The sequence below is a fragment of the Podarcis vaucheri genome (assembly GCF_965113315.1).
Source record: "Podarcis vaucheri genome assembly, chromosome: 1".
Classification (NCBI taxonomy): Eukaryota; Metazoa; Chordata; class Lepidosauria; order Squamata; family Lacertidae; genus Podarcis; species Podarcis vaucheri.
In genome coordinates, this window is record NC_138759.1 from 41,414,911 (window position 1) to 41,427,296 (window position 12,386).

General features: G+C 38.7%; 1 protein-coding gene across 12 annotated transcripts in view; it reads right to left on the reverse strand.

Moving 5' to 3' along the window:
* The window catches only part of MEIS2 (Meis homeobox 2), a 233,754-nt gene that overhangs the window by 83,104 nt on the left and 138,264 nt on the right, over window positions 1-12,386 (reverse strand). For all 12 annotated transcript variants that reach the window (XM_082240350.1, XM_082240344.1, XM_082240349.1 and 9 more), the window contains one exon: window positions 314-390. In XM_082240350.1, coding sequence (XP_082096476.1) covers window positions 314-390 — 77 coding nt within the window. The remainder of the gene's footprint in view (window positions 1-313; window positions 391-12,386) is intronic.

Below are 12,386 nucleotides of genomic sequence, written 5' to 3' on the forward strand. Positions count from 1 at the left end.
CAAAACTATGCAGATTTCCAGGTGTTTTCCCATGGAAAACCATGAACAGAATCTAAGGCACTGTTGAACACTTTGTAAAGAGAATGATCTTGAAAACAATATATCTACATTAGCTCAGACTGTCTATAATTCTTGTTTCATGCCTAAAAGAACTAACTCTGAATTGCTATTTAAATATTGCAATTTAAATTGTTTCAGAAATGGAAAATAATAATAATAATAATAATAATAATAATAATAATAATAATAATAATAAATAATAATAAAAACACTTCAACCATGAAAGCAAACAGATTGATTTAGAATAACTTACCAGTTGTTTACTTGTAGAATTGTAAGTCCTGTGTCTTGGGCTAACTGTTTCTTCTGCTCCTCTGAAGGATACGGATGCTAATAAAAAGAAATGTTTTAAAAGATGAATCAGAACTTATGAAAGATGCACTATAAGAATGAAACCATCTTTTTTAGTGTGAACCGTATCCTCAGGGATTGATATAACTGATTTGTATGTTATTTCTAAAACAAAAATCTTAAGTCCCATTAATTTAAAATAGTATGCTGAATCAGGGTATACTTTCTCCTTGTTGATTTCCTTGCATGCAATGTGGGAGCAGGATCATGCCTTCCTTCCCCATCTATCAAACATGCCTGTCTTGCCAGACATCCTGTAGACCCAGTTCTCCACTGCCAATGCCCAAACCCTGTATGAGGGAAAACTGATAATGCCATTCAGACCTACAATATGTATATCGTCTGTTACGTATGTAGGCCCTATTCAACCACATGTGTGTTTCCAATGGGAGACATATATATTGTGTGTAAGAAAGCTCAACCTTGTCTTTACATCAAAAATAGAGAGCAAAAACAAGGAGAACCTGCCATCCAATCAATGGCTGTAGGGGCCAAACTCTACTCAGCAGATGCTCAAGAACCACATTGCTAATGTGCACCAGTTTTGATGGGGGAAGAGGAGTTGTAATGGAATCCATGGTTAGCTTATGCATATACAGTGGTGCCTCGCAAGACGAAATTAATCCGTTCCGCGAGTCTCTTCGTCTAGCGGTTTTTTCGTCTTGCGAAGCAACCCTATTAGCGGCTTAGCGGATTAGCGCTATTAGCGGTTTAGTGGCTATTAAAGGCTTAGCGGCTATTAAAGGCTTAGCGGATTAGCGGCTAAAAGGCTATTAGCGGCTTAGCGGCTTAGAAAAAGGGGGGGAGCAAAAAAAAAATCGGAACACTCGCAAGATGTTTTCGTCTTGCAAAGCAAGCCCATAGGGAAAATCGTCTTGCGAAGCAGCTCAAAAACAGAAAACCCTTTCGTCTAGCGGGTTTTCCGTCTTGCGAGGCATTCGTCTTGCGGGGCACCACTGTACCTCTTGCTGTACAATCCTGAGATACCACACCCTTCTCTATCTTGTCTGCCAAAACTCCTTCACTAGCACTACCCACAATCACTAGCACCCAATCTTAAAGGCTTTGAAATTACATCTACTGATTATCTGAACATTTGTGACAAATTATGCCTAAGTAGAGAATTCTTCCTACGTTTTATGCAAAACCCCCCAAAACTCTACCATCATAATGGGATTGTACTATTACTTTTATAATTTATTGGCTTTCAGTTCGTGAATTGGAACCCACTACTGGGTTGGAACATGTCCTAAGGCAAACCACAGCTGCAGCATTACTACTGTCAAATGCCTATTTCAGCCAAAGTTGGGTCCCAGGACTTAAAAGGGTTAAAGACTACTGTACTAATTGACCTGGAGGATACCGATTGTCTCTTTATGTTCATTGTTGATACATTTGTTTAGCACATCTATAACTCAAGCAGCAAACAACTTATACCCTAACCCTAAAGTTAACATTTGCACTGGGATAATATTTGACAGAAGTACTGTGCCGTGCTGTAAAACCAATGTGGGACAAAAAAATATTCCCTAACATGTGCAGAGCTCACAGTTTTCTGTGCACTGGAAAGCATTTGTCTAGTACACAATGGAACCCTTTTATCAGGCATAGGCAAACTCAGCCATCCAGATGTTTTGGGACTACAACTTCCATCATCCCTGACCACTGGTCCTATTAGCTAGGGATCATGTGACTTGTAGGCAAAAAACATCTGGAGGGCCAAGTTTGCCTATGCCTGCCTTTTATCCTCCCTCTTTGGTCCTCACATAGCTGTGAGTAGAGTCATGTGTAGTGCAATGTGTCCAGTCTTTACTTCCAAGGGGAAGCATAGATGGTCCTCCCATTGAAAGTAATGTACAGCTGTAGCTCAGCTGGCACTATTTTCATTCAGTGGAAGGTTGGCAGTGGGGATGTCCCAAGACTCCGATGCATCCACTTCCATGCATGCAAACATGTGCACATGTGAAACAGCAAACAAAGCTGATAATTTATGGGTTTGCAGTGGTATGTCTACAAATCTACCTGGTGGCTTAATAAGTTTTAGAAATGGCACATAAAACTGTAACATTAACAGCTGGATATTATTTATTACTTAGCTATTAAATAAACATCTCCTTACTCCTTAGATTCTAGTCAAATAAAAATACATCAAATCACAAAATACAAATTCATTCAAATAAAATACAATATAAAAAGCCCCAAGCAGAAATAAGCAGAAAGCCCCATTGAAATTCAGCTTCTTAAACTGTTGCCTCTGATCACTGAAATTCCCCTGAAATTTTTACACCGGTAGGTTTCCTTGGGCAGCTGAATCTGAAGGGGGTTTGATCTGGGAGTTAAAAGTTTGAAAATTGTAATTTCTGCTTTATGTGATTCAGATAGCTATCTACTGTATGTTTTTGGAGTTTCATTAGGTAAACTGTCCTGGAATGCTGTGCAATCAAGGGCAGGATATAAATTGAACAAATAAAATAACATAAAGGGGACCACCATAAAGAAATCCCTGTTCCACATCTCAATTGATTTTAATGACTGACTTGCTCATAAATGGAGCACAGAATTAACACAAAATTTACATGTGGGTATGTATATTTGGAGTTGGGATATTAGTATTTTCTTATTAAATTACATGGGGAAAGGGATATATGATTTGTCTGAAGTATTTGGCTACATTAATCTAGCAATTTACTTTCCTTTTACTGTACTTTCTTCTTTTGCCTCATTTATAGTTTTGCACTTGCTCTGTATCTTTTTAGAATAGTTTCCAGAAGTGTTATTGGAAACTGACATTACATTAAACACACATTTAATACATTTAAAGTATACTTTACCCAAAATATAACCAGCCTAACTTCAACATTCTGTTTCTAATTATTAGTATAATTTCCTAGATTACAACTAGAAGAAAAAGGAGAGTTGTTTTCTCTCAATTGTACTGAGATATATTTTTTTATCATGTAAATATAGCCCAGTACCTATGTAAACCACTGTTGGGTGCCAATTGTCTCATTATTAAAAACAACAGCCTAGAATTGCTTTTTAAAAACCTATTTTGTAAGCACATTTTAAAATGCTCGCACTGTTTGACGGCAAGCTAGGCAACATTGCTTTTCTGCAAAAAGGGTTAAATAGATGTGAATGAATACAGAAATAAGGCTTTTAATATTCTGCAAATATTAACAAAGAAAAATGATAATGTTGAGTTAATGTGGGTTAAGGATGAAATGAAAATAAATTTTTCTGATTGCTAAGTGTTGACACTTTTTTGGCTATTCCCTCAAATCTTTTTCTTTTTCTTTTTTGAAGGCTGTGTAATTACAGAAGGCTTTTCCCCTCCTTCCCCCTCCTGCTTTGAGCCCACATTAGTAATGACCCTTTCACTGCTTCAAAAACCACTAATAGTCTTCAGCAAAGGCAAGAAAAATGAACAGGATAAATTGGAATCCACAGTCAGTAATTTGCATCATATGAGGCTGCTTTGGCCACTCACACTCATTCCTGGCCATCAATCCTTTGCTGTCAGGTGCTGCACTCTGCCACCATGATAAATACTCCTCCTAACACTCTGATTCGTCCAAACAATGTAATTGTCCTCTATTCTCCTCTTGGTAATGGAGATAATGAATGACTGCACAAACAAGAAGGATTGCTCATCACAGACACAGGGGTGGTTTCAAGCTGAAAAGCCTTGAGTACAAATTTTAATTGACTGAAAATCAGGGCTGGACAAAAAGATGGAAAGAACAGTCTATATTTTCTTACAAGCTTATTTCTTTTTCCGTTATAAAGAGACTGCTTTCTCCTAAGGAAGCATCTTCCAGGAATATTCAATACAAGGAGCACCTATACATGATATGGCTTAAGAAATAAGGTATAAAAATGGTTCTTTGTAAAATGGCTTATTGTCTTGGTGATGGCATTAAAATATGATATCCTTCTTTTACTAGGCAACTATTAAAATTGAACCAGTTGCCTTCTGTGCATAATAGTAGCAGGGCCAATACTTTTTCATTAAAATAGAAAGATGGTATGTGGAGTCTCTGTCCTAAATGCTAAGGCTAAGTATTTTCATGGCACTGCCTTATAAGTAGATCTGTTCAGAATCACAGCCATAGCATCACAAGCAAATATTGAACTAAACATATCAAGAATGATGGCAGGAAGGTTGCAGTCAACAAATAGTATACTATGTTGGTGCAGTATATCTATTTGAAACTAGGTACACACTTGGGGTAGAATTCTAAAACTAGCAAATCATTGAGGAATCAGCTAAAACCATATTGGGTCGAGTGACACTCTTTGCTTTCAGTAGGGTAACTACTGTGCTTCAGATCAACATATAGTACAATGAAATTATAGAAATTCGGTCCTCTCAAATGGCCCTTATTCTCAATTAAGAGTGAAGAACAATATAGCAACAACCTCAACTTACATGGCATTATATATTTGCAAGTTTCCCCTTTTTTAAATCAGTGATGTTATGGCTTTTTAAACATGAAGTGGACTGTTTATCTGAAAGCGTTCTGGCAGGCCACCACCACATTTCTAAAATTAAATAAAGGATTTGAAAACAATCAGCATTTCGAGCAGTTCAGACCACAGCAATATGTTTCAGATTAATTTACAAATATATGTATATATTTAAGACTAAACTACAGAACTAGAAAATTCCTACTAGTTAGTCTATAACATGCCTTCTTACACTTTATTAGAACAGACATCATATTGAAATAATAAACATGGGAGGCTTTCATTTCTTCTTTGATCTATATTACTAAATGTCTAACTGGCTCAAATTTAAAATAAACTCTGGGATGTTTGCACTTAGAAACTGGAAGGAGACCACAAGGCATAATTTGTTGTCACTTTTCATATTGTCTGACTAAAACTGTAGTTTAGTCTGTGCATTACTGGGTACCATGCAATGCTCATCCAGTCAATCACACGGTGGCTAAATACTCTTGTACTAATACAAGAGTAAAGTAGTGGAAAGAGTAAAGTAGTGGAAAGCAACAGTGACAGATTTCTTTCTCAGTATGGAATGATACAGAAGTGAAGGCATGGATCACTGCTCTATATGTTCCCCAAATCACACTAAATACATAGCAGGCAAGAAGCACCACACTATGTAGATATGGTGCAGGGCAAGCAATACTCCCATATAGACCAAGTGACCCACTATCAGCTAAGGTTAATTATTTAATTGGATTGAATCATTCTTCTATTTATTTTATTATTGGACAAAGATATTTTCAGAGCCATATGCACACAGACACACAGAAGTCAGCCACCCAGAGCGGCTGGGGAATCCCAACCAGATGGGCAGGGTAGAAATTAATAATAATAATAATAACAACAACAACAATACAGTGGTACCTCAGGTTACATACGCTTCAGGTTACAGACTCCGCTAACCCAGAAATAGTAGCTCGGGTTAAGAATTTTGTTTCAGGATGAGAACAGAAATCGTGCTTCGGCAGCGCGGCGGGCCCCATTAGCTAAAGTGGTGCTTCAGGTTAAGAACAGTTTCAGGTTAAGAACAGACCTCCAGAACGAATTAAGTACTTAACCCGAGGTACCACTGTAATAATAATAATAATAACATGACCCAAATATTCCAATTGGCAGGCACCTCATGTTCTCCAGGCCTACTACTAAAGCCATTATTAATTCCAGTAGCAACGACTCCTTCTAAAGGCTGCTGTTACGACTAAGTTTGGAAAGCACAAAGTTTGGCCTAAGCTTCTGATGTAACCTTACCATGATCCCCTCCCACTCTCAACAGCAGCAACATGTCCTGGAAGATGCCAGTGAGGCAGAAACACTGCAGATGTTACCACGAAGAATAACAAAAGCAAGAAGGGAGGAGCCTCATATCCTCACAGTATTGGCAAAGAAGGAAGAGGAGCCCTGGAGATGTAAGCCTCTTGCACAGCACAGCCTGGCATCCCCAATCCACTCTGCAACTTTCTGCCATAGAGATGAATAGAACCAATTCACTTTTGCGGCAGAACATAAACCAGGGGAGCAGGGAACCTCTGCAGCAGTCAGCAGCAGCCTAAAGGGCCAGTAAGCTGCGTGTAGCCACCTTTCTATTTTCTCTCAGCACCCTAGAATGATACACTGTCAGGAGTGTTGTGAGAAAATTAAGCTGCCTGAGATGCTTGGAGCACTGGGGATGGCAGTGATGGGCTCTGAGACCCCAGCACCTACCCCAAAAGGTCAATCTGCTTCTGGGTTTGCTACCTTTCCACTTAAAAACTCTTAAGGTGGCTTGCAACAAGACAAATAAAATAATATAAAAACACAGAGATTTCAGTAGAGAAGGGTATAAAGAAATCAACAACTTAATAGGCCAAGCACCTGCCAAAATAAAATGACCACAAAATAATGGAAAACCATCAGGTAGTCCTCCTTAAACATAGATTTCCACAGCCTACATGGAGCTACAAGTCCCTCTGTAGTCATAGGTAATTATCCAGTTAAATATTTTCTCCAATTATTATGGGTTGGAGTTAAGACTCTTCCCTGTCACTTTAGCTTGTTCTTGTGGTTACCTAGCTGTGCTTTAGCCTGTGAATCCATAAACAGCCTCTTGTTCTGGGCCTGTGAAGTAACCCAGTCTTATATTAAATAAATAAGAACTTAACACTTTCTCCAGTTCAGGTGTTGGTAGAACACATAGGACAGTCTCTCCAGTATATCTTAATGAATGAGCGGGCTCATACAGGAGGTGATGACAGTCCTTAAGATATCCCAGTATTAAGCTGCTGAGGGCATCAGAACACCTGATCACCAGCACCTTGAACTGGACATGGTAATGAACGAAGCCAGCGAAGCCCTTTTAAATGAGTAACTACATGTGCCAAATACAGTGGTACCTTGGGTTACAAACTTAATTTGTTCCGGAGGCCCATTCTTAACTTGAAACTGTTCTTAACCTGAGGTAACACTTTAGCTAATGGGGCCTCCCGCTGCCACTGCGCAGCCGCTGCATAATTTCCGTTCTCATCCTTGGGGCAAAGTTCGCAATCTGGAGCAACTACTTCTGGGTTAGTGGAGATTGTAACCCGAAGCGTTTGTAACCCGAGGTACCACTGTAAATGGCTCTGGTCAAAACTCTGGCTGCTGCAAAATGAACGACTTGAAGTTTCCAGATATTTTTCTAAGGCAGCCAAACATACAGCACATTGTAGCTATCCCAATGCTCATTTAGTTCTTCATTTTCCCTGCTGTGTTTTAGAATCTGAAGAGAGGAGGAAATGATGAGCACAGTAAGCAAGGACTAGGGGTGGGGGTGGGACAGAAAAGTCTTGCCACTTCTGGGCTGTTACCATGGCTTTCTGGGGTGAGGGCCTCTCCCTGCTTAGTCTGTTCACAATTCACAGGCCCTGTCTACCAGGCTTTGCTGTCAGTCCCAGGCACTTGGATAGTGTGCAAGGAATCTTGCTTAGATTTGAAAATATAAAGGAAGGTGCCCCCTCCCTATTCTATAGTATACACCATGTAATCACCACAGTATGTTTTTACATGGCTAAAAAATTAAATGTTTGCATTTAGCCTGAATATTTCAGGTAAACGAGACTACTAATAATTCCAAATCACATGCATGGTTGCCCTATTTAAGTTTGTTTTAAGGTGTGCGTTAACTGTGTGTGTGTGTGTGTGTGTGTGTTTGTGTATGTGTGTGTATATTTTTCTAATATTTTCCTGAAAGTGTGTGTATATGAAATTCCAGATGGGATTGGTTTATTCGGTTATAGAAAGCCCAACATTCAGTGGGAAGCACAGAAAAAAAGAGTTTATGATCAAAGCAAAAGGATCTAAGTGTTCATTTTTAGGAAGGTTTTGAATTCAAAATATTTTGGATTTCTATTTCCAAAACTAGTTCCACTGAAAAACATTGGTGCCATTCTTTACAGAGCAAGCGAAACACAGACAGCAGTAGGGGGAAAGTTGATTGTAGAATAAATATATGACTTCTAATTTTAAATATTTAGCTCCACTAGTACTTTGTGCGAGAGCGCTAAAAACTATAAAACAGTTGCATCTCTTGTAGGAAAAACAGGTTGCCACAACTGCCTCTATAAAATACTTTTCTGCTTTTGTTGGGCAAGCTAAATGACTGATGTCTTTCCATGTCTTCAACTTTCTCTCACTACAATCCCTATTGTTGTACACGCATGTGCTCATGCATCAACTAATTCATTCAAACAATATAACAGGACAGGGACTATCTCCAAAAGAGTTTCCAGATGGGAAAAGAATGATAATTTAGTTCACAGTATTTGCAAATAAAAACAAAACTAAGATGTTTTATGTCTTTCCCTCTTCTGCTTTCTTTTATGCACAGACAGGAACACAGACAAATCTTAACTCTAATCAAGCAGTTGCTCCTACCTGCTGGGAAGATAGAGAGATGTTATTGTTATGACTTTGTTAATTACTTGGGAGGTGTCAGACACTGTGGTGAGGAGCAGCAGTATAATCAGAACTTGGATAGACATCCAGGAATAGATAGCCAGAGGGAGCACTGGATCACTGCTGATTCAACAGAAACACTCAATCTTCATTTATATTGTTTTGGATTGGATTTACCACTGATGCAGCTACAATGGATACACAGCACAGACACTTTTTCTTGGTAGATCTCCTTAGAACTCTACAGAGATGTTCCCAGAGTCTTTGGAGCCAAGTACTCAATCTACAACAAGGGCAGGGATGTAGCTAATCACTTTGATATGTGTCTTGGTAACTTCCAGCTTTTAGCCTTTAAAGTTGGTTAGGAACTCGGTTACCAGACGTCCATGTTTCCCAGGGACAGTCCCTGGATTTACAAATCTGTCCCCGGACAAAATCCATCCCCGGAATGTCCCCGGATTTCAATTAATGTCCCTGGATTTCTATTTTAAGTGTTGTAGATTTATTATTAGGGAATGGATGTTGCGTGATTGGTTCAATGGCACAAGACACATCATATGGGGACTTCCAGCGAGGCAAAATGGCGGGTGCCATGGCAGTGAGCAGCTCCTGAAGCCAGCCAGAGCCAACTGCACTACTAGGCTGGATCCGGGCTGCTGAGACTGCCGCCGCCACTGCCGAGAGGGAACCGGGAGCACCCGGCGCGTGAACTGGGGGAACTCCTGACCCCCCCACAACCCAAATCGAGCCGGGAGCGAGAGCACCTGACCACCTGACCGATTGCCCAGCAGTGCTCCGGGGCCAGGAAACCCTGGAGCTGACACAGGGAGAAGGAGGAGAGGAGAAAGAGAAGGAGAAAAAAGAGGGGAGCCTCGACCTTGCCATTACTTCGCACGGCACATAGTTACAGTATGGAATTTAGTCCCAGTAACATGTAGTAATGGCCACCAATTTAGGATGGCTTTAAAAGAGGATTAGACAAATTCATGAACTACTAGCCATGATGACCATGTACAGTACTGCCATCACTGTCAGAGGCGGTATGTGCCTGAATACCTGCTGGGAATCACAAGTGAGGAGAGTGCTGTTATACTCAAGATGTTGAACTAGATTGGCCTTTGCCTTGATTCAGTATGGTTCAGAACCACTGGTGCTTCATATATTCTTATGATGTTGATTTTAGTGTAAGATTTCACTAAAATGCATTATTTTCCTTCCACTTTCAGTTAAATCTTACATATTGCTTACTGAAATATTTTAATTTTGTGATCTTCCTGTTTCTCATTTTAAGGCTATAAACTCTTCTCACATTATTTAACTTTTACTTGTCTAACCATATTTCTATTTAATTTGCTCTTTATTGGCTTGCTTTCCATTTTGCATTAAACATGAATAATGCTTCATGAAATGTTGACTGAATTTGATAAAAAACATTCATATTAATGTTATATTCTTCAAGAGGCCTCTCTGATTTCTGAGAAGCAACCATAGGTTACTTACAGACTAAAAAAGAGCAACTATATCAGGATCTAGGATTAACATACAAGTATGAAGGTAAGATTTGGAATTGTCATTTTAGATTTATGTCAAAAATTGCGTTTGTATGATCCATCTATCCAAAGTTACACTTACAAGAGTAATATATACTTAAATCAGTATCAGTATAAACTATTATTTACCTTTGTTCACTAAATCTAAACATTATACATTATTGTACATTATATTGTAATGTAATTACTCTGGTGTTCATGCTTACCTATAACTCAGTCTACAAGTTTGAATTAGTATTATTTTTAAAAATTATTTTATTTAACTGTTATATTAACACGCAACCAAACTTGTAAGTCTGTGCAACTATGCTTGTAATATTTTTTTTTGAAATGTAAAAAAATCAATAAAAATAATTTCAAATGAAACACAAAAACAAGATAAATATGTAACTGGGTGAGAAAAATGGAAGCTAAGGCTTTTAAATGGCTACAAGAGCCCCAAGATATTTGAAGCCACAGATTTCTGAACACTTTTCAACACATTCAGTCATGGTTTGGGATCAAATGTAACAGCTAGTTCTCATTAGATGTCTTAATTTGTTTGCTGAAACTGCAATTTATCATATGGTAACCACAAGTAAGTACATGTTTCATTTGCACATTAGATCTGGTGCAAAAGAAATGTGAGTAATGCAGTTTAATAGACCAATTCAGACTTATGATTCCAAACTGCTACATCAAGAAACCAAATTTGTCACAAAATCTGATAATCACTAAACAGAGATAGTAAACCAAAATAAATTATTTGCCTCTAAACATCCATTGAAAGCTGCCTACAACTCTCAGTTAGACCCTGCCAGAGCGGCAGAGCTTTTCAACCTATAGGCCCTGTCAAGGGTTAGCATATATAGAACGGCTGTTTATTGTAATTGGAGGCAGCCATTCATTTATCTTAAGGACGGTTCTTTCCAATCGTATGATCAGAGATTTTCTAACTACAGATGCCAGCAACTGAGCCAAGATCTGACACATGCAAAATAAGTGCTCCACCAATGAGCTATAGTCTCACTTCACAAGCCCTCACAGACAGGTTACATGAATAAAAACTGTCTTATGATGAGTCAGACCACAGGTCCTTCAAATCCACTATTGCTTACCCTGACTGGCAGTAATTCCCTAAGCCTCAACTGAGGTTTGAAATCCTTTAACGGCCAGGTATTGAACATGGAGTCTTTTGCATGCCAGTCATGTGCTTCAACATTAAGCTGTGGGTTGTCCCTACTGTACAAGGGAAGTTGTAGAAATATCAATGATCGTGATGCACAGTAGCAGTTGGAGAGTTAGCGTCAGTTTTGACAACAAATATTATCCCCCCCCCTGCTTTTTTTAGCTGATGGGGCAATAATTTGATTTGCAAGTTGGAGAAGATTTTGGATCACCAACTGCAGGTGAATATATATCAGCTCACATCTTGACTAAAATTGCAAGCAATGTTACGTGAGCCTTCTAACACAAACACATACCCATTCACTTATCATAAGTGAAGTGCAAACATCTGCAAAATGTTAAAAAAAAACTTTTAAAAAGGAGAGGGAAAGCTCTTTTCAAAGATTCATCTGGCAGCTGGCCCACACAAAATACCACTGCTAGTAACAGAGCTGCCTATTCTCCTAGTAAAGACTTCTAATTTGCATATTTAAATAAGTGCATGATTGCAATTGTCCATTGCTTATCACTGAGGTTACCTAGCCAATTGCTAAAACAAGGCTCATATTATCCTCCCCATTCTGAGCATACATATTGCAACCCTGTTGTTACATCCCATTTGTATCCAACTCTTTCTTTTCTGAATCTTAGTTATCACCACCTCATCAAATAGATTAAGAGTTAGCAATTGAGGGAGGGCTAGTGATTACTCACATCATTATGTATTTCAAAGTGTGCAAAATCTGGATCAGCAACATTATTTGGAAGTGTCCTTTGGCATTTGTAGAAAAAGGGCCACGTTATAAGGTTCTTGACATTTGTCTCTTCCTTGTAACTACTGTTTATTATTATACAGCA